Source organism: Lissotriton vulgaris, chromosome 12, assembly GCF_964263255.1.
Source record: "Lissotriton vulgaris chromosome 12, aLisVul1.2, whole genome shotgun sequence".
Taxonomy (NCBI): domain Eukaryota; kingdom Metazoa; phylum Chordata; class Amphibia; order Caudata; family Salamandridae; genus Lissotriton; species Lissotriton vulgaris.
In genome coordinates, this window is record NC_141700.1 from 500527657 (window position 1) to 500551638 (window position 23982).

The 23982-nt window shown below is 44.5% G+C and overlaps 1 protein-coding gene across 1 annotated transcript in view; it reads right to left on the bottom strand.

Annotated features, from left to right (window-relative positions):
- Positions 1-8918: 8918 nt before the first annotated feature.
- NRN1L (neuritin 1 like) overlaps positions 8919-23982 on the bottom strand; it is a 128089-nt gene continuing 113025 nt past the window's right edge. The window contains exon 3 of the mRNA XM_086945570.1: positions 8919-10295. Within this exon, the coding sequence (XP_086801696.1) occupies positions 10013-10295 (283 nt within the window). The 3' untranslated portion in view covers positions 8919-10012. The remainder of the gene's footprint in view (positions 10296-23982) is intronic.

A 23982-nucleotide genomic window follows, 5' to 3' on the forward strand; every position in this document is an offset into this window, starting at 1 on the left:
TTGAAATCTGGCAGTGTGTTGAGGTCAGCCTTGTGTGCCTCTATTGCATGAGGTAAATGGTGATAACTGTGATAAATGGAGATAATGAACAATCAGGGCATATATTATGTAAAGGCATCACTCTCTGTGTTTGCACCATGGCAAATAAGCCCAGTGCACTGTATTACAATCAATTTGCAGTCCCTATGACAGACGTAAATTTGCAGCTGTCCTGGGGCAGCGCATTCAGTGAAATTCAGAGCGGCTGCTTACAAGCCGTTCCATGTTTCATAGTGTGGTTAGCAGTCACTTGCACTTTAAAGAGAGAATAGAGATACCCCTGCAGGAAGATGCAGTGAGTGACTGCACCTGCCGAAAGAGGGATCTCTGGGTGGGTCCATTGGACCCCATTCACTCCTGTAGAGGGCTGCCCACAGGGGACGCACTGACAGCGCACCACCTTTTTGTGGTGCACTGTCTGTTCACCTCCAAAGAGCTTGTTTGCCTCTGTAGTTCAGTTGTAATAGGGCGCAGTGCATAGGCAAAGAGATTCCCTCATTTGTATGGGGCCATGAACCCATGCAAATGAGGGAACACCCTCTCAAGATAGCGCTGAAACTACATATGCGCCAGTGCTATCAGTATTACAGAAGCGACTGCCCGAGCATTTGCGGCCCCTTCTGTAACACCATGGTGCCCTGGGGGTGAATACAGCAGATGCAAACGCCTGTTGTACCCCAAGGGCACAATGCAAAATAACACCCCTGGGTTTTATGAAGGACAAACTCCTCTTTTTACCTCTTCAAATTACTTGATGTTGCTTCCTGAACATATATCTTTGAGCTTTAAAAATTCCAATTAAGTCTCCTAGTTGGAAACCCTATAGCTTGGTCGTGTGAGTAAGCCACCTTCCATGCCAAAGTGAGGTCCCTTGTGTGTGCTTGACCTTCAACTTTATCCCTCTCAGCGTGTTTCACCAACAACTTAAGGTCACTCTAGTGGCTGAAAGAACTGGATGTGGAATGCTGAACCATCAAGCATGTCTAGCACCCTCAGGCCATTAAACGAGGCTCCAGTCTGTGGGCTAGGTCTTCTCTGTCACTGAAATACCAACCACTACTAGCAATTAGCGGGGCAATTATATAGTTGGATATCTACTACCTCCAGTCCCAATACATACTGATTATACATACCTGTTACATACCCATAGGAAAGTGCACATTTTCACACTTACTTTGTTATAAGGTTTGTACGAATTTAGTAGCACTGTGTATTATATCAACAAAACTTCATAATACAGAGACTGATGCTTCTTATATCATCAGTAAAGGTTAGTTTGGATAACTTACAGTACCTCATCTAAATTCCTAATCCTAGAGAGTTGTAAATGTTGCTGGTAACCTCGAACATGACCACTCTCATTCTTTAGGAATTCGTGGAAACTGGTCTTACCCATCAGTTTGTCACTTTTACATGCCCATGGTGTCACAAAGAAAAGAAACGATAATACATGTTCAAATGTTTATTGAAAATACCTAATCCTTGTGAATAAGACGTGAACTGTGTTTATGAAACAGATGAGACACATCATTGTTATAAGCATTATTAGAATGGTATAAAATACAACCAATTCAACCATGTTAATGGTTTCTAATGTTACTCCTATCTATCACGAATACTTCTAAACTAATTAGAGCATGTTAGAAGTACCTTTCTGCCAGACCTGTTGAAATGTTCTAACCCCATACCTTGGTATTATGGCTCAGGAAGCCGACTCAGTGCGTTAACAAATGCACCCTGTCTGAGTGTGCAGGCCTGCACACTTCTACTTGCATGGCTATCTTCCTTCTTAGGATAAAGGGCGGGCCTGAAGAGCTGCACTTCAGTCACAGCTCAAAGCACTTTCCATGATAACTCCAGTGTGAAGTGCCTCTCACCTAGTTCCACAGGGATGCTGTTTGAACATTAAAACAACGACCTTATCTCATTTTGCTAGAGATGCAGAATAACATATTTAGTCAGTCTGGAGGAAAAGAGCACATAACAAAGCAAGGACATCGCATTCTAATATGTGTATTACCGGAACTAATAGTGCAGACAACAGAACAAAAATGTCTACCAAAAATAAATGAGTATGTTACATTTTTTCTTGTTAGTGAAAAACTTTTTAAAATTGCTAAGACGAAAAAGGAAAACAAAAATAAAAGCTAAATATAATCTCTATAAGAGCCTTTTAAACAAAAAAAAAACTTGGGGAGCTCATATGGTATTTTTCTTTTATATAAGATTGACAGATCCCCATATCAGAAATAAACGTATTACGCCTGACTGACTGACAGTAGGGCTATGCTCTATTAGAATATTTGGCTGATTCAGAGCTGCATGTTCTAACTTAAATCTGGGAAAACAAAGACAGACATTGGAATATTGAAACAGAAAGTGTATACCTGGCATTACTGCCCATCTAATACTTTACAGTCATCAGCTCCAATTATTACAATATTCTTCTAAGTAATGTAAATGTGTTTTTATTTGTTGCCTTAACACATGTTCATAAGTTTATCCCAGACATAATAGAGAAAAAATGAAATTAGCATACACAATCAAACTGTAAAAGATTTTCTTTATTATAAATATATACATTTTTGCACTGAAAGTAAAGCGAGAAATGAACAACCTCTCAAGAAACGGTCAGACCCGACAAATACATTTATGTATTGAACATACAGAGGTATGCCACAAATTATTTTGTGGCAAATAAAAAAATTGACATACTGGAGAAGTGGGACACTTAATATAGTAATAATGTGCTCTGAACCTATGTTTCATTTATATATACATATATGTGTGTGTGTGTATGTATATATATATATATATATATATATATATATATATATATATATATATATATATATATATATATATATATGTATTATATATACATACATATACATACACACTATATATATTTATATACGCATACATATATGTATATATATATATATATATATATATAAATTTGTATATGTATGTACATTTGTTACATTTATTAGAACTTTACTCTTTACTCACTGTTGGGAGAAAATTTGTACTGTGCCATACAGCCCTCTCCCAGAACTCTGAAACTGAACAAAAAGTAATTCATTTTGAAATTATAGCTCTATATTTAATTCAGGGAGACAGAACATACCCCAGTTGTCCCAGCTTTACAAATAGAAAGTCCCAGGACACGCTTATTGCACATGATCCATGTAGGGAGGTGAAACCACAAGGATGTCTGCTATAAGTCTAGGAGTTTTACTAGATGAATACCATTCCATGGTGAAAATCGTTAAAACACAATGTAATCACCTTAACTACACTCTTCCAATCAGGTTATAGTTTCAAAGATCCGATTGTGTTCTGCGTAGTTGTATTTGAACACTTGTGCACAATGGCTACCAGTTTCTGTTATGGTAAAATTTAAGAGTATTGCAGTGGCTCAGAAGGCAATATACAGTGAGGCCCAAAATATCAAATGAGGAGAGTCCAGCTGGATGGCCTGATGGAAGTCTCAGGTCTACTAGTCAAGCATTCCTCTACCCAGAAGGAAGAAAGCTGCTGATGTGGTCATACTTTGGGTAGGCATGACAGTAGTATCTAAAACTCTGCCTGAGCAGACATTAAAAATCGAGGAGCACCTTGGCTTTAAAAGCACCCTGAAGACCCATGTAGTCAGGGAGTCACAGCTGCCATAGAAGAAAAGTTCACATCTCATTGAGTTACTGAACCAGGGGGGCTGAAGCATCTAGCAGCACTTGTGTGCAAGAAGAAGTTAAAATGACATAACATTTCAGCACTATTTGTTATATCCTCTTAAGTGTCTTTGAATGTAACCCAGCTTAGCTGTCGCCTGCTGCTCAGCCAGAGTGAGAGGTAGTATTGGAATGTTGGTGTGACTGTTTTGAATGGAATGCCTGGGTGCCTGTGTGAATGAGTGGTGACAGTTGGAGATGGGCTGAGCAGCAGGGAGGCTGCTCCTGGCGGGGCTGGTGTAAGAGCTGGAAACAGCCCTGGAGAGATGGCTGGCAACAAAATAAGGACTAATGTGTTTACCACATGGAACTAATAAATAAGTCTTCAAGCTATACATGGCTACTTGTGTCAGCTTTTGTGCAAGGGCACAATATAATTCATTCCCTGCATGCAAGACAGAGGATTCAAGTTGTATCTGTCAGCTACCGAGAAACAAAAATTTGAGTCAGTGAAAAAGAATGTGCTGATTGTGACACAGGTTATCTGGTTCGTATTGGTTGCACAACTCTTTGACCTCCTCCCACTCCTTGGTTCTGGCAACAAAGGCATCTGGGATGTTCTCCCTAAGCTCAAGTACTCGCTAGCCTGACTCAAAAAGACTTCTCTAGCTAATGTATTGGTGGTGATTGGTAGCTCCACCCAGCCCACACTTTGAATTTCAGCCATTTGGTTCTTCTTGGTGGCCATTTTGGATTTATTTGAATAGTTATGTTGTTTTTTCTGCAACCAGCTTATTTCAGATAATTGTTGGAACTCTTTTGAGAATGATGCAAAGGTGCAGGCAGATGCTGTGTAATTCTATTTTAAAATGAGGCCATAAGTTTTATATGACTCTGCAAAATCACTTCTCTCTTAATGTATACCAACTGACTCACAACATACGTTTTTTTTTAGACAGGGTTGATTCTTCATATATTTTAGCAAAGTAAAACAAGAGGCTTATTTATGAGAGCTCTACACCACAAAGAGTGCACCTCAAAGAGTGGTACATGTGTGACACAGGGCTCTGATTCAGATTTATGAAGCCACGCAAAACCACGTAGAGTGCCTTTGAGTGGCCTCAGAAATCTTGAGTAATGCAATTCAGCGCAAATCGCTGCACCACCTCACTCTGTGCCTGGGAGCTGTTCCATGGTTGTTGCAGTGGGTTTTCCAATGGAACACCCATGGATTTTGATGCTGGCCCTGATTTACAAAATTATGTACACCTGGGGAAGAGCCAAATCCTTACACTTCCCAAAGTGTGAGGCATAACGAGGAGAAATATCTTTATGTCTCCAGGTTTTTTCCTCTTTTTATCTGTGCTGCATTCTGTTAAAACATATTTTGCACAAAAACAACCCTGTATGCGACGGTGAGGCACCAGAGCAGGGAGGAAGGACAGAACTGCACCACATTGCATAAATACGGTGCATTCCTGCCCTTTCACTTTGGCGTAAGGCAGTGCAGTAAGGTGCCATGCTACAATGCCCAATACCAAAATCCCGTAAATGAGGGCCCAGGTTTCCACCACCCAGGCTTCTCATTAGTCCACCATGTAGGAATAACAATGAACTTAGAGCTGTTTGTGTTTCAATATAAGGGACATTATAATGGAGTCTATAACACTCTCATTGAACATGTCTTCATTTTATTGTTACTTTTCAAAGTGCTTTTTCTTACCCCTTACCCCAAAAGTTTTGTCAACAATTTAATCCTGTAGTGCACACCATGCAGTGGCAATGCTTCCATTAAGATTGTCTGAGTCTCGGGTAGGTTGCAGAGAGTAGGCTAATGTCCTAAGATTCTGGAGAATGTGCATAGTCTCTGAGTGTTTAGTTTTTCACATAACCCGATGATGATATAAACATATATAAATGTCCGGATTAATTTTTAAAATATTCAAAAGCTATTGGAAATGGACAATCAAAACCCTTGTGAGAACTTCGATCACATAACCGGTTCAGGGTCTGATCTCCAGAGTTGGTGGATTCTTTGTAGATGTGATACATAGTTTGTCTAATAATGTGTTTGACTAGTGATCCCACAATTCCATTGCAAGTCTGACAGCCTCTGAGGCCCAAGTACGACATTTTCTACTTGCCTGCCAATAGAAAACATATAGGAATAAATCTATAATATACTCAAGTGGTGTCGCTCATGGGTCAACATGTTTCAACATACCTGCCTGCATGATAGCGTCTACAAAATGGTCATTACTCTTTTATTCAAACATCTGCAGGCCTCTAATTCTCGTAGATGGATCACAGTGCTCTTGTGCCATTGCTCACCTGATGGAAAAATTATAATAGTGGCTTATTCTACTCTCTCGTATGAATTTCGTTGTCGGATATATAATCACGGATAAATATTGTGTCCTCAATATAGTTTACAAAATATATTGCCCCATTTGGTTTACTTTTTCTATTTGCAAATCTAGTGGGGTGATATTTTTCAAAACAATGTTCACAACACAATATTTATTTCAGAATATAGGACTGATTTAGTCTTTGTCGGACAGAGTACTCCATCACAAATGTGACAAGGTAACCAGTCTTCAAACCCCTAGTCCACCCACTCAATTAGGGGTCAGGTGGAACGCCAGTCTTCCACGGGCCTGACCAAGGACGGGCCATTGGCGTAAGGACATCATACTGCATCCCATATTTAGAGCGGGTGGTCTGATGTCTCTTTTTTCTGGCAATTGCTGCCTGGTAAAATCTGCCTGTCCTCAACATGCTTCTGTACCATTTAGGGAGGCAACCTGGCCCTTGCAAAGCTGCAGCTACAATTTGATGAGTTGAGCTCCTGGTCTATATTTTTTAGTTAGGAGTCTTGCCTTTTCATGGCCATTATAGTTAGTCAGTAAATGAGATTTTGCCTGCACTGTTGCATGAGTGATTTATGTGTACTTTCCCCACTAAGGGCAAGGTTACAAGTTGCACTGCAGTGGGGTGATAGTACAATTGCAAATGCTTTTATCTTTACCATGCGGTAAAAGCACACCACTACAGTGCAATTATAAGTTAAACCCCATGTAATGTGGAATCACATGAGAAACACTGTAATAGAAACAATATATCAGTTTGTTTTTCTGCTAAATCTACTTATTCCAACTGCCTTGAAATTGTATGAACAAGTAAAACCAATAGTAAGTGCAAGAAATAAATGTGGTTGGAGGTATGCACTTCTTCTGAATGAATATTCCAGTAGATAAATGTTAGTATTCGGATGTACACCATATCATCCCAAAAAATGTTAAACATTGAAGTGGAAGATGTTGGAAGTTGCCAGGAGTTCCACTGAAGCAAGCCCACATTAGGACTAAAGGGCTGGTTTTCTGCCAGTGGGTTTGAGTTACTTACTCAGTCGCACTGTCCACTAGATCTAGAAATGACCAGCAAGCAGGTGGTCATTTCTTAAAGCATTGCCAGGATCTGCCATCACAGCAGTTCCTGTCAATCATTTTTGCAGTTTGGTGCAGGGCTCTGTCAACATGACAGAGCCCTGCCCCAAACAATGTTTTTTGCTTATTTTCAAAAAGAAAATATAGAAGCGGGATTTCCTTTTTTGAAAATAAAAAATAAAATGCTCCCTTGCCATGAGAGTTATCTCCCATGGCGAGGAGAGCATTTATCAGTTTTCTTTGTCCCTTACGGTCAGGGTTTTCCTGGTGGTGATTGGCAGTGAAAACTGACCTCAAATTCTGGCCATCTAAATTAGGTGGGTGGAATTAGAGGTCTGCCTCTGACAGCCCTTACTCCACAGTGCCATCGGAGGAGTTTAACCACGGTGGAGACAGAGTATTTTACACAGTGATTAAACCAAAGGTTCGCCGCAACTAAATTTGGTGGTTTGACCATTATGTTGGCAGTAAGCATCTTTCGTTGCCATTGCAACGGAGTATGCTTACCGTCAACATATAAATTAAGCCTGTGTTCTACCTGGGTGAATAAGTGGTGCAAAAAAAAGGGCGAAATAGCTTCTAACTGCTAAGACGTGGACCCACCCCATGCAGAAGAAATTGCCCCATTAAAGAAATGTGAGTGTTGCACCAGCAGGAGCCCCTATCATTCAATGGAGGTGCAGGCCTGCTTTGCATAACGGAATCCCCATCCAATAAGGTTCTGCCGCTTCGAGCACTGCTATTACAGAGCCAGTGGTGTGAGGGCCTTCACAAAGATCGAGCGAACGCAGTAGCGAAACATATGGAACAATGTCATCAGGGAGATTGGAAACAACTCAAATTCTACGGAATTGAAACATTGCCAAAAAAAACCATGGCGGAGATCGGGATAAAGATCTACGACAGAAGGAATTGCGCTACATTTTAAATCTAAGGACCCTATATCCACACAGTTTGAACCAATCGGAAGAATTGTACATTCACCTTTGAAGCGAAAATACAAAAATCATTGCAGAGATGGTGAAAGATAAAGACCAAGTGGACAATAAAGTTTAGTGAGGAACAAAAGGGGAAGGAGGAAGGAAAAAACTGAACCCAAGTAAAAAGAAGATGTGAGTGAAGATATACCCCAAATGGGGGCCCAATGACAGAAAATTGTAGAAGTCCCACCAGAGGGATACATTGGGGATATATGAATGAATATACAAAATACAATCGTTGTGGTTAAAATGAGCACTCATTTTCAAAATAAGAGAAGGGAAACGATGAAACTGAACTAAGCATCAAAATTGTAAATTTTGCAAAATCAAACAGCAACAAAAAACCGATTGGAGAACATGACAATTGACTGGGAACTACAAAGACCATAATTCCTAAAGGCGAAGGAATGACAGGAAGTGATGTCATGCATAACATTTTAAATTGTAACCCAATGGGGGGGCTTGTTGATCGTGACCAAGGTGTGGAGGAACATCGAAACGCGTTGATCTAGAGCGCTGTCAGCCCCTAATTTCATGTAAACTAATTAAAGAAATAATTAATATTCACTTTGGGAGTGCGGTTCGTTTTTCCTTGTCAAAAGGGAGAGTGTTGTAATATATATATATATATATATATATATATATATATATATATATATATATATATATAATATTGTGCTACCAAACTATCATTGAAACAATATCAAAGAAAAATATCAACAAGGTAAGTATGTGTAGGTATGGATAGGTTTACTTTACTCAACATTACTCAACTTGACAACATATAAAGTTAAGGTAAGTAGATGAGTTTAGAATAGTAAATCTATACTTACCTATATGCATTTACCTTGGCAAAATGTTAGCCACAATATACTTTGGTACGACGATGTTTCTGAAGTTGATTTTTCAACATATAACCCTCAGTTCAACACAGTGCTGAACTTGTACTGTAAGAAGTTTTAAAACTAAATAAAACATAATAAATTATAAACGAAAAAGATCACTGGGGAGAGGCCAGTATACTTAAGCAGTGGGAACTTTCCCCCAAAACCCAGTGTACTTTACTAATAGTGTGAATCTCGGCTAAATTAGGTACCAAAGAGGCTACCATGACAGTGTCTGCAATCTGAGGTTATCAGATTTGCATCAGAGTTCCCTGGAAGTTAGATTCGGGAGGGGCGTCATAACGGATCAAGGGAGGTTGACTTTCAGCTACTTGGTGATGAGTGAATTGCATGGACCTAGGTAACAGAGGTTACAAGGGAGCTAGTAAAGAGACAGAGATGATCATAACCCAAGACAAGGAGACTGTGAGGAATGAACATTCATAGCTAAGAATCCTATTTTGTCAGTCTGGAAAGTGTCTATGGAGGTAGTGAATGCATGTGCAGGCAAGGAATAACTGCAATATGCTGAGGAATGTTTATGTTTTATGAAAAATTCAACGATTTACTAAGCAAATTTCCCTTATAGGTAGTAAAGTATAGATTCCCTATGGTAAAAATGAGCCTCTATTAGTAGCAGAGCTCCATAGTGAAGAAATCCACAAGTGTGTACAGGATCCATAATAGAGCCCAGGCCGAATATCGTTCTTCCAAGTACCCCCAGAGATGTTCGGCAGCAGGGTACCTATGCAACAGGATAACCATGGCCAAATGGACATGAGAGGAAAACAGACTATTCTGATGAAAAGTGTAGTCTATGCCCCTAACTGGGCAGCTAAACTGAAATGTGTGGTGGAATGCTACAAGAACTCTCCTTTAGCAAAGTCTTGTTTCCCTGAAACATAAGCCTGCCTTGTACCAGTGAGTGTCCTTTCAAGACATAACGGACGTCAACAGATTTCAGTGACTCTCTCCTTGTGGTGGTCGAGCTAGATAGATGTCATCAGAAGCACAGCCACAGACAGCATTGTCAGGAAGCCCTGGTATTGCAGGAAGGGAGCTGAGCCCCGCAGGGTTTCCTTATTTGTCTCAGCGCTGTCTGCCCCTCTCATGCTGTTGGATGGCCTATTTCTGGCACTACACAGGTCATGCAGGTTCCCCTGGTACTGGATTTTTCGTGATTCCTGTCGGAGGGACTCCCAGATTTTGGCAGCTTCCTCAGGGCAGTTGGCGAGCACCGCTGTTGCACAAGTATGGAAGTCATCCCAAGACCTAGAGTGGTAAACAAGGCAGAAAGGGAAAGGGTATGAATTCAGAATTTTACAACATTCCTTTCTTAGTTGAAACACAATTTTCAGATCCCAGCCCTTGCCAGGTCAGTCATCCCATTCTTTAGCACCATCAGCATTGTATGGACAGTCTCACCTTCCCGGGTGGATAGGTGCTGGCATTTTACACTCTTTGATTATATTCTACTCATACCAACTACCATTCCATACACTGAACCTAAATGTTAATCATTCACATAGTCTCTGATTATTTGGACAATTTGGCCTTTATCTGACCCTCATGGATCAGCAGTGACACCCTTGCTCAAAGGACATTAAGCATGTCTACTGTAAGTCACTTGAGCGCCACATGCTCCAACAGACATGGAGTTTCCATCAACAGTCCAACTTAAAACACATTGTGTAGGAATGACCATCCATTAGGTAGCATAGCCCCAGATTTTTGCCTTGACTGTTTTTGATGGCTGTAGAACTCTGCGCGCTTTACTCCTGCTAATCACTGGTAAAGTGGCTGTGCACCTATTTTCAACATGATGAAATTGGTATACTGTTAATTAGTATATTTAACTTAAATATAAGTCCCCTGTACATGGTATATAATGTACCCAGGGCCTGTCAGTTAAATGCCACTAGAGGACTTCAGTAACTATTGTGTCTTTCACTACAGTGGCAGTGTAAAACATGGCTTCAGGCCTACCACTGTAGCCTGACAATGGCAGTTTAAAAATTCCAATTCGACCTGTCAAAATAAACCCTTTTGATGGATCAAAACCTCCCTTTTAAATATTAATAAATCACTCCTATGTAGGCCTTGTAGTTCACAAGGCAGGATGCATGGTAGTTTAAAGTAGGACATGTAGAAACATAATAACATGTCCTTATAGCCACTAGAACCCAAACGTTATTTCTTACTGTGGATGACCTAGCTGTCCTATGTAAAAACAAATGTACAGATTTAAATCCTAATACTATATCTTGGGAATAGGACTAGCTAGAAAAAAAATTAAACAACTATTTTAAAAGTTATTAAAAATCCTATTCAATGGTGAAAGTTACCCTTTGCCTGCCTGAAGTTCCTAGAGGTTACATTTACATTTGATCTCCACCTTCTGCAAGCCAGCAAATAGCATTTGAATAGGTGTGAAAACTGTGAAGTGCTTCCCAGAAGCAAACAATAGACTGGCCTGAATGGACAGAGATAACACCACTGAACATGACAAAATATACAGGATGGGGCTGTGAGCATCTTTCTGATATTATAGTGTCAAATTCTGCTTGGATGTCAAACCCTGCTTGACGGGTTGCCGGATTTACAGTTAACACTAGGGGCACACTTGAAAGAAAGGGAAACAGGCTGCCAAAGCAATTCTTGTGTAGTCACAGCCTGGTTGTGAAAGGACTTGCTTTGTTCTACTACATTTCGTTTTCTGGGTTTATTGTGTTGACAGTGACTGCCAAGAAACTGCACTTTAGTGTTAGATGTGGGAGGACATTAGGTTTACCACAATACACTTCCTACATACACCCCAGCCATCAGAGCCCAAGTTTAGTAAGGTTGAAGACTTCTACCTCCTTCAAAACACTCAAAGAGGGTAGTGTTAGCCCGAGAACTTTTATGCCATTAGTTAAGGTGTACGCAGGACTTGTTCCCCACCCTCTAGTGCATACCAGCCATAAATGTGTAATCTCCAGACACCCACTTCAGAACACTTTTGGACCTAAGGAAGACCCTAAGCGGTCTGAACCTGCCGCATGTGACCTGGGAAGAGATCTGAGGCACTGGGTCTGCTCTCAAAGGACAAAGTGGTAGACCCCATTAGTCATAGGGCTGACATGCTGTTAAAGCTACAGGGGCACAGCAAGCTTCAAAATTATTTTTCCTGCAACTGCCCAGCTGACCAGTGGCAACTGGACCTGGACTGGACCCATATGTTTTGAGCTTTGCCTTATACCCTGTGAGTCTTTCAGTGCTTCCCTGGGGCTTAGTTGCTTTATGAGTGTACTTAGTGGATTCTGAATTAAAGTACTAAAGTCAGAAGGTATAATCTTTGACTCAGACAAACCTGATTGTTGTATCTGACCCACGCTGTATCGTGGTCTGTGTCCAATTGTGCCTAGGTCCCAGACTACCGCGACCATCGATTATCATTGGCACTTTATGCTTATTTGCACTATTCCTACTTAAAACCTTACCAATTAATATCTCCAGTTCACCTTATTGGATTTTTGTCATTTTTGTGTCATTTTATTTTTTATATTGTATTGTATTTTTCTAGTTTAGGTTAGAATTCTTATTGTATTGCATTTCAACTTTATTACTATTTCGGTACTGCAAAAATTCTTTACAAGTTACCCTAAGTGCTTCCATTTGCTAAGTGAGCACTGGTTTCATGTCTGGAATACATATCACACTGAGGGTGTCACTGAAATAAACAAAAAAGAGATGGGTGGACTGCTTGAATTAAACTCAGCCACTGGTAATTACTTGGGCTGCATCCCAGTTTATAATTTCTTTAACCACAATACCACCTCAGATTAGACCCAGCCATATGCAAATATGCCTTGATCCTGCTGCAATAGGACCAGTCCAGTTTGAATTGCCAAGCCAACCACAACCGGTTTCACCCCATCCAGGGTTCTTCAGTCAGATGCAGCTTGCTTCCAGTGGTAAAGCGGGCACATGACCTGTGCTCACAGTGCAAGCTACAATCAGGGCGAAACCGGTCCTGGGTTGCTTGTTTTCCTGTTCAGAAAGGACCTGGTCTGTCAGTCCCAGCTGGACTGTTCCTACTGGAGAGGGGTCAAAACTGATTTGCATATGGCTTGGATCACAATGATGTGGCCTGGTGTGCAAAATAATGATGCACTGGTGTGCGGCCCGAGTAATTACCAGTGATTGAGATGAATTCAAGCAGTCCATCTACTCCTTTTTGTGAATTTGAGTGTGATTCCCAGATCAGAAGCATTTTTTAAAAGGAGTTTTTTTCTCATTTAATTGATACGGCTAGCTTTAAAAAATGTTTCATGTTTGGGAAAACAAATGCATAGATAGAGGTTGAATAGGCATTGCAGTCCACCATACCTATTTATCACCAAAGGTCGCAAAATGTGACTCACCTAATAAATGTTTATTATGCAGGTCTTTAGTGATCCCCAGTGAATGGACATTTTGGGATGTGACCTAATAATACATTGAACGCCTCACAAATTGCGTCCCCATTTGCAATCTAGTCAATGTGCAAATTTCATATCTCTGGTTTGCTAATGTAAATATCTGATCCACATTCCTAGTTGTATAAGGTAGCAAACTCCTAAGAATTTCACAGCAGCATACTCACACTTATAATGACGCTTAAATAATTGAATATATTCCTTGACTTTGGGAAGCTGGGAAGGTTCACATTCCAGCGTTTCCTTCTCCACATGTCAGTTACTCTCTCTGAACTGTACCTACCCTTATTACCCCTTTAGAGGTAGAATACAAATGCTCACCAATGAGGTGAGTACTTTGCACTTGAAAACTCTCAGTGTAAAAAATCTGTTTAATCTCCCTAGCCACAACTAATTCCAGTCAAGGATTCAAGTTTAAATGCTTCTCATACGAAAGGACCCATCAGACAGCTATTGCGTGCTACTGTTAGACAGCGCTTAATTTGAGCCGGAGGGGACCACTCACACTCATTCTGTGGGCCCCAGCACATATTTTTACTCATCAGAAATGTACTGAAAGCATGAGAGGGAAGAGCACACAAATGGGAAAGAAGGAGGAAGACAACGAGGAAAAACCCCTCATAAAGGGAGAAAGCAGGAACCTGCAGGAGTGAAATAAAGGGCCAATCAGTGGTTGATTGTGGATTAAAGAGGAATAAGGTGGATTAAAGACTGCAAAGCATTAGTAGTCAGCATGTCAACATACAATAATATGTACACTAATGTCACAATTAAATCATGTGACATGTTTTTAGAAGATTGTAAGTATAGATGCATAATGCTCATAAAACAAGTAACCAACAGAAAACAAAAAAATACATTCAGATCATAGATCATTGCATACTAAAATCCTGCAAATATTATGGTTTTTTTGTGATTCTACTACTACCTTCTTGCACCAGGAACAACTATTGACAGGCTGCTAGATTCGGGAATTTATGGTGATTCTTAAACGCTACTCCACCAGGGGCGGCTGGTGACATTTGAAAGTGGTGAGGCGCAAACTGATTTGCATACTGCACCATAGCGAGCGAGCGAGCCCGAACCCCATAAGGGAGGTTTGGGGGGGGGACACCACCCCCCCCCCCGAGAACATTTTGAAAAAAGAGAAGACAAATCATGAATTTTCAAGCAAATTTGAGAAAGCAGGAAGGTTAATAAAGCAATTGTGAAAGTGCAGCTATTACATTAATAGATGGCATAACATAGGTAGCTGCTTATTCAGTATAACCACAAAGATTCATGTATTCCGTCCTATTACGCTCAGGTGCTGAATTCAGACTATAAGACTTTCATGAAAATCTCAGCTCTAAAAGTAGAAGAAGTTGCATATCATTTGGGAAACAGCCTTCACAAAGCATTGGGAACCACCTTTACCACGTTTCCATTAGAACGCATGTCTTTCCACACAGATGATAGTGTTTAGGTGAAACAAAATGTACTTAATATGCCATTTGATCAGTAAAATCTGTTCAGTCCCCAAATAGAACAAACCAATAGAACAAACCAATAGAACAAACTCACTGACCTATTTACATCACATGCATTTTGTGATCTGCATCAGGTACATGTTCTTTGCAGCAGGCACATCAACCTTCTGCGCTGCCGCCTGCTGCTATTTCACTACTCGGCCCTAGGTATCCTCTGCCATCATCTCCACCTCCCTGTAACTATTGAGTGATCCTGTTCGGCAAATGGTTCAGTGTCCTGGGTTTGCCTATCCCGTTCCTCGTCCCCCTACTGATCTCTGTAAATCTTCTCCATCAATATAGCCCAGGCCTATAAGTCCTCCTGCAACTTGTCGTCCCTACGATTGAGTTTCATGTGTACCTACTCAGCAATCACCCCCTCATCTACATCCCTGTACCACAGCATGATGGAGGGGACACCCAACCACAACCACCCTCTGGCCACCCTCTGCCTGGCCAACACTAGTGCCAGCTGTAGGAACACTGTTCCTGTCAGGGTCTGACTAACGTGCCTGCCTAGAATTGGACTACATCTCCCAGAATGCCTAGTATGAAGGGGGAGGGCCTCGGAAGGCATATATTCTCTTGGACGCCATCTACTGGTGCTTGTGATTTGTCTTGTTGAGCCTATGGATGCGGACGCCCTGTCCCCGCGGAGTTCCAGGGAAGGTGTGGTTCGTTTTGTTCTGTGGCTGCAGAGCAAGCTGTAGTGTTCCACGTATCGACAGGTACCGGCTGGTACTGTCAAGAGGTTCTTACCGCAAGACGCGTGAGACGCCAGGATTGCCCCCTCCGCGTTCTTGCGATCCTGCTTCTATTTGTTTAGGTGAGTGAACAGGAGACGCTAGGATTTCCCCCTCACTGTCACTCACGGGACGCGGATTTATCTGTGCCACAAACACCGGCTGGTGTTGTAATCCATAGGTAGCGGGGGAGACGCGGGATTTCACCCTCCACGCTTATCTATAATTTAACGTTGTTTCTCGGCTGAGAACACTAAACGGGAGACGCAGGATTGCCCCCTCCTGTTCCAGGGACTTTATTTTTGTTGTTCTTTCCTTTTCATCAGCGAATGCTGATGCATCTTACAAGAAGCGGCTGGGAGAGACTGTTATCTATCCAGACGCCTCTTGAGAACCCCATGTTCAGTCACGATTTCCACAGGCTACTGGTGAGTGAATGAGGGTGATACAGGTGGGGGGTTGTTGTGTGTGTTTCTATCAGGAATTAGACGGGCTGTAACGAACTGTTCTTTCATTTAGTCTGAGGAAGATTCCATCAGAGGGAAGGGTCTATTTTCCTGAGAGTTATCAGGTGAGGATTCACAACAGCACTTGTAACAAGGTTAAGGAGTTAGAGTACAAGGAACTAACGTGTCCTTCCTTGTCATTACAGGTCCTTTTCCCAGCTGTTCCTTCCCCTTCCCTGGATTTCCCTCGCCTGATTGCTTTTACACTCTGGAGATACTCAGTCAGAGTGTGGAGACGTCAGGAGGTGGACCCCTATTGAGCATCTTTCCGATCCTGAGGACTAGCAGCCGTGACAGAATCACAAGCCCAAGAAATTGCTCCTCCTGGTCGGAAACTTGCTCAAACCATGGCGACAATGGACGATGTGCTCCAGGCCCTGGTATTGGTCCAACGGGAACTAGCGACATCGAAGGCAGAGACTACTGCCTTAAAAGAAAGGTTGGATCGGCAACAGGCCAATCCTTTCGATGCTGCTACCAGTGGCCGCGCTATCCAAGTAACCGTTCCCCCCCCGATACCTTTAGCCAGCCCAGAAAGATATTCAGGTGACCCTCAAAAAATCCAAGCATTCCTGACACAAGTCACCTTGCATTTTTCGTGTCGACCAGCGTCGTTCCCTAACAATATGTCTCGAGTGGCTTTCGCCATCTCTTATCTATCCGGAGATGCGGCGAACTGGGCGGTCCCTTTCGTCAGAAACGATGACCCTATCCTGAATGATTGGACGGCCTTTCGCCGTGAGTTTGAACGGGTGTTTGATCGCAGGGCGACAACCCTGAGTGCAGACAGAGAGCTGCTGGGTCTTAGACAGGGAAAGAAAGATCTAGTCACATACATGACTACCTTCAACCGTCTGGTGGCCGAAACAGCATGGCCCGAAGAAAAAAGGATGGCGCTGTACTACCAAGGCCTGTCAGACGAGTTGAAGGATGTAATAGCTCAGATTGACCCTCAACCGGCAACCTGTGTCGATCTAATTAACCTCACGCTCCGCTTGGATCATCGTCTAGGCGAGCGAGGAGGTGACCGTAGGAGACATGATGGCCCTTCAGGGTCTATGGGACAAGGACCTCCATCCGGTCCTCGACCTAGCGATAGCCCGCCTGAGCCAATGGATGTTGGCGCCATCAGGCCCCCACTTACCAGAGCAGAAAGAGAAACCCGCCGCACACAGGGCCTGTGCATGTATTGCGGGAAGAAGGGGCACTACGTTAAGGAGTGTCCCTCTAAGCCCAAGAGATCCAAGACCTTTTTCTCGGGTAAGAAAGTGGCTCTCACCACAACTGAGTCCGAGAGAAACGTCGAAGAAGCTCCTTCAGTTCAAGGCCGGGAAACTAAGGAATGGAGACTGACATCGTTAGCCTCGGTTGAGAACGAAGCCCCGATCACTCATGTAGCCTTGCCCACTTCTCTGTTGTCTCAGGGAAAGACACATGCGGTGTGGAGCATGGTGGATTCGGGGGCAACAGGGAATTTTGTGGACGACGGTTTGGTGCGTCGTTTAGGGTTGGGAAGAGTGTCCGTCGACAACCCGGAGACCGTGTTGGCGGTGGATGGCACCCCCCTCAAATCAGGTCCCATCATTGAGCGTACGGAGGAACTGGTATTGATATTGGAAAACAGTGCTCTTTCCCATGTCGAGAGCATAGTATTAAACATAATCGAAGCTCCGCAGTACGAACTGATATTGGGTATTCCGTGGTTGGAGAAACACAATCCTTCTATTGACTGGAGAGAGAAAACGTTGGCTTTTCGGTCTGTTGAGTGCCAGAACTTGTGTTTGCATACATCCACAGCACATACTGTGGCATTAGCTCAGACAATGTACGTCGCTACCGCGGCGGAAAAGCTAACTGTCTTGCCCAAAGAGTATCACGAGTACAGTGAGGTGTTCAGTGAGAGTCAGGCCGAGGTGTTACCCCCACATCGGGAGTATGACTGCCGTATAGACCTCGTGGAAGGTGCTGTTATTCCCTCTTGTAGGGTATACGCGTTGTCAGAACCCGAGTCCAAACATTTACAAGAATATCTGGCGCACTTTAGTGCTATCGGCTTTATCAGACCCTCCCGGTCACCAGCAGCGTCCCCTCTGTTCTTTACGTCGAAGGCCAATGGGGAGCTGCGCACCCTCATCGACTATCGCCAGTTGAACAAACAGACCATACGGAATCGGTATCCTCTTCCGCTCATCCCCGTGCTGTTGGATCAGGTGAGGGAGGCCGTGATCTACACCCGGCTGGATCTTCGTGGGGCCTATCATCTGGTCAGAATACGCAGCGGTGATGAGTGGAAGACGGCCTTCAAAACCCGTTATGGCCTGTTTGAGTATCTGGTAATGCCGTTCGGGCTTTGTAACGCCCCGGCGGCATTCCAATACTTCTTAAATGACGTGTTGAAAGAGTATCTGGACCAGTTTGTCATCGTGTACATTGATGACATTCTGGTCTACTCGGATACACGTCAACAACACGCCAGTCATGTCATCCTGGTGTTGCAAAAGCTGCTGGAGCACCGACTCTACTGTAAACTCAGTAAATGTGAGTTTGGTGTGGAGGAGGTGGAGTTCCTAGGGGTTATCCTGACACCGGGAGGGTTTCACATGGCAGAGAGAAAGGTTGATGCAGTGCGTGCCTGGCCAGTACCTACCTGTGTAAAAGAGGTGCAGTGTTTCCTTGGCTTCGCCAACTACTACAGACGTTTCATCTCCCAGTTCTCCTTGTTGGCCTCTCCCATTACCAAACTGCTAAGGAAAGGATGTACATTCCAATGGAACGCTGAAGCCATGGAAGCTTTTGAGGCACTGAAGGAAGCCTTTGTCACTGCCCCAATCTTGACACATCCTCAACTAGATCTGCCCTTTATCGTCGAGGCGGATGCCTCCGATACAGCATTGGGAGCTGTGCTGTCACAAAGAGACAGGGAGACGGGCCAACTACATCCGGTGGCCTTTCTGTCAAAGAAACTGAATGCTGCTGAAGCCAACTACACTATCTCGGAGAAGGAACTGCTGGCCATCAAGCGAGCATTCCAGGAGTGGAGGCACTATTTGTGGGGGTCACAACACCCAGTGACTGTATTTTCCGACCATAAGAACTTGTTGTTCATGAAAACCGCTCGCCACTTGTCCCAGCGTCAAATGCGGTGGATGCTGTTTTTCGCAGAATACAATTTCATCGTTACGTTCCGTCCCGGAACAGAAAACAGAAAAGCTGACTCGCTCTCTCGTCAAGGGGGGGATACGGTGCCAGCAAAGGAACAAACAAGAGCGATAATCGATCCAGAGAAAGTGGTGTGTCTGGTGACAGCTGACCGGTTCATTGAGCAAGTACAAAAGGACAGAAATCAAGGCCAATGGCGATATTGGGCAAGTCAGAACGACATCCGTACCATCCACCATGGAGTGCCCTTGCACGGAGGGAAGTTGTTTTTGCCCTCGCAAGAACTGCGTCTCCAGGCGTTCAACTGGTGTCATGGGAACGCTATGGCAGGCCATCCTGGGGTGAGAAAAACAGTTCACCTCGTGAAACGCCATTTTTGGTGGGACACTCTAGTGAAAGACGTGGAGAAATGGATAGGACAGTGTGACACTTGTGCAAGAGCAAAAGGGGACCATGCCATGAGTCGTGGGAAACTCAGACCACTGCCCACTCCGTCACGTCCGTGGCACACCATCAGCCTTGATTTCATCGTGGGGTTGCCCATGGACCAAGGGTACAACGCAATTATGGTAGTTGTGGACAGTCTGACCAAAATGGGGCATTTCGTTCCCTGCAAAAACTTACCTACTGCCAGCCAGACTGTTCAAATGCTTTTGACTCAAGTGGTACGGATACACGGACTCCCACGGGTGATAATCTCAGATCGGGGGCCGCAGTTTGTGGCCAGGTTCTGGCACATGTGGTGCAAGGCTCTGAAAGTGGAAGACGCTCTGTCTACCAGTTTCCACCCCCAGACAGACGGTCAGACAGAGCGGCTGAACCAAACTCTCAAACAATACCTGAGGTGCTATTCGGAAGAAGCCAGTCATTCTTGGGTTTCTCTTCTCTGGTTGGCGGAGTTATCATACAACAACGCATGGCACAGTGCTATAAATGAATCTCCATTCAAGGCGAATACTGGGTTCCACGCTAACACCTTACCCTTGACAGTACCTAGTGAAGTCCAGAATCAACCCAATGTGGCGGCACATGTAAAGGCGTTGCTGGAGACTCATCGTCAAATCCAAAAGTCTCTGGGTCAAGCAAAAGGCTCCTATAAGAAATGGGCAGACAAACATCGACAGGAGAGTCCTGTGTATCAGATAGGAGACAGGGTCTGGTTGTCTACCAAAAACATTCGGTTCAGGTATCGCAGTGTGTTCCATCCACGATTTATCGGTCCTTATGCTGTCATCAAGAGAATCAACCCAGTGGCGTACAAGCTGAAACTGCCCATGTCTATGCGAATACACCCGGTGTTTCACAGCAGTTTGCTGAAACCAGCTGGTTCGTTGCAACAAAGGGCCGCGCCTCCGGTGCTGAGGGATGGACAGATGGAGTTCGAGGTCCGGCGTATCATAGACTCCAAGTTCCGCCAGGGGAAGCTGTGGTTCCTGGTTTCTTGGAAGGGCTATGGTTCCGAGGATGACTCGTGGGAGCCCTGCTGTGATGTCCACGCTCCGCGCCTGATCCGTTCCTTCTTTGCTCGCAACCCGACGAAGCCGGGCGCTAGGAGGCACAGGGCAGGGGGGCGTACTGTCAGGGTCTGACTAACGTGCCTGCCTAGAATTGGACTACATCTCCCAGAATGCCTAGTATGAAGGGGGAGGGCCTCGGAAGGCATATATTCTCTTGGACGCCATCTACTGGTGCTTGTGATTTGTCTTGTTGAGCCTATGGATGCGGACGCCCTGTCCCCGCGGAGTTCCAGGGAAGGTGTGGTTCGTTTTGTTCTGTGGCTGCAGAGCAAGCTGTAGTGTTCCACGTATCGACAGGTACCGGCTGGTACTGTCAAGAGGTTCTTACCGCAAGACGCGTGAGACGCCAGGATTGCCCCCTCCGCGTTCTTGCGATCCTGCTTCTATTTGTTTAGGTGAGTGAACAGGAGACGCTAGGATTTCCCCCTCACTGTCACTCACGGGACGCGGATTTATCTGTGCCACAAACACCGGCTGGTGTTGTAATCCATAGGTAGCGGGGGAGACGCGGGATTTCACCCTCCACGCTTATCTATAATTTAACGTTGTTTCTCGGCTGAGAACACTAAACGGGAGACGCAGGATTGCCCCCTCCTGTTCCAGGGACTTTATTTTTGTTGTTCTTTCCTTTTCATCAGCGAATGCTGATGCATCTTACAAGAAGCGGCTGGGAGAGACTGTTATCTATCCAGACGCCTCTTGAGAACCCCATGTTCAGTCACGATTTCCACAGGCTACTGGTGAGTGAATGAGGGTGATACAGGTGGGGGGTTGTTGTGTGTGTTTCTATCAGGAATTAGACGGGCTGTAACGAACTGTTCTTTCATTTAGTCTGAGGAAGATTCCATCAGAGGGAAGGGTCTATTTTCCTGAGAGTTATCAGGTGAGGATTCACAACAGCACTTGTAACAAGGTTAAGGAGTTAGAGTACAAGGAACTAACGTGTCCTTCCTTGTCATTACAGGTCCTTTTCCCAGCTGTTCCTTCCCCTTCCCTGGATTTCCCTCGCCTGATTGCTTTTACACTCCGGAGATACTCAGTCAGAGTGTGGAGACGTCAGGAGGTGGACCCCTATTGAGCATCTTTCCGATCCTGAGGACTAGCAGCCGTGACAGTTCCAGTGCATTTTACCCCCTCTAAGTTGTATAACAATACCATGCAAACACACTTGGGGCATTTCTTCAATTGCAAGAGCAGTCACTTCTTTCAGTCACGCAATCACTTGTAGCCAGTAAGGATGCACGTTTGGGCACTCTCATGCTATATGCAGGAACAATGACCCCTCCACACCTAGGACAGTCAGCCCCCTGGTCACATACATTCTGTGGAGTTTGATCAGTGTTAGGTACGTGCGATGCATGTAATTGAAAAGAGCCAGTTTGAATCTAGCATTACATTTTCTGCAACCCTTCTGGGTCTGTCAGAGGTACTCCCAGGTCCTCTCCTCATGCCCACCGGGCCACATGCTCATTCCAGGCCCTGTCCGCCTTGAGTGCCTTGTATACATGTGCCACCATGTGCCTTGCCGAATCTGCTGTCAGTAAGCAGCTGCAATGTGACCGTGTTTCACTGCCAATGGCTACATTGCCACCCAACCGCAAAGAGCAAATGGTCTAATCTAACCAGGTTCAACTCTCTGGCATTACATCCAAAACTCCCAGGGGAAGCAACAGTGATTTTTCAATACACAGGCCCGACCTCTCCCTGAAGGCCTCCTCCAGTCCCACCAGAAGCAGCTGCACTGACTAAGCTGGGTGCTGCAAACAAAACAGCATGTCATCCGCATATAGGATATCGTGTGTGATGACGTCCCCTCCCCAGCCTCAATGCCCATGTCCCCCATGTCGGTTTGCTGTTTCACCGCCAATGGCTACAATGCATTGCCACGCCACTGCAAAGAGCAAATGGCCTAATCTAACCAGGTTCAACTCATTGACAGCTCCAGTCCAGATTGCTCTTTCTTTAATAAAGTCAATGCAGAAATACAAAACACCCCACAACTACAATAGCCCATCCTATAAACATTCTGAATAGAACAATTTGCTCCAGATCTCCCCCCTCACTCCCGCAAACAGCCAGGGCCTGAATGCATGAATTTTATTATGCAATGACCGCTTCCGTGTTTGGCTCGGCTCAAGGTGTATCCCCCTATAGCGGGTCCAGTCTCATCAACCATATCCTGCTATATTTGTGTGGACAGCCATGTGCAGTGTATATGGGAACTTCTCACCGCAGGCAGTGGTCCAGTCGACTCTTATAGCCCTCCTGTGGCAGTGTCTTCCTGTCCTTCCAGGCCTTTGGGCTATTTCGTTTGGCTAACACAAGGCCAAGCCACACAAAGGCCCCCTTGGAACTATAACTCTCAATGCCTTCATTCATTTGAATAAGTGCACATCTAGGGTCCCTCCACCCTAGGAACCCCTCCAGACACGCAATATATGGCATATAAACTAAGAGTGATCGGTATATCGCCACGATTTTGTGGTTCATCAGGCGTCACGTCCCCAGCCTCAATGCCCACGTCCCCCATGTCGGTTTGGTGTTTCACCGCCAATGGCTACATTGCTACGCCACCGCAAAGAGCAAATGGCCTAATCTTGTGCAAGCACACAATGGGAATGGTCTGGATTATTATCAACACATTGATTCATTATGCGTTACCTACCTTTCGTTGCACAGAACAAGTCACGGAAGTCAGCACACAGCACAGCAGCAGTCGTGACGTCGGTGAGGCGCCTCAGGGAGTCGGTCACAGACACGGTCTCATCGGTCTCTGCCTGCGCATGACGGTCTGGCGAGCTCCAGGGAGGGACCACGCTACAAGAACCGACGTCACAGCGCGGCGCAGGCATCCCGGGGAAATGGCCAATCACTGCATGGCTTGACATTAAGTCACACAGTGATTCGCCATTAACAGTGCGACTGAGGCAGCGTGCCACCCCCACGCGCGGCATCCAATAATGGATTGCCTGCCCTGCTGCGCGGTGGACCAGCCAATCCTGGCGCTGTATGCAGCACCAGGATTGGCTAGGGGGCACATTTGCTACTCGCCCAGTCGCCCTTTGT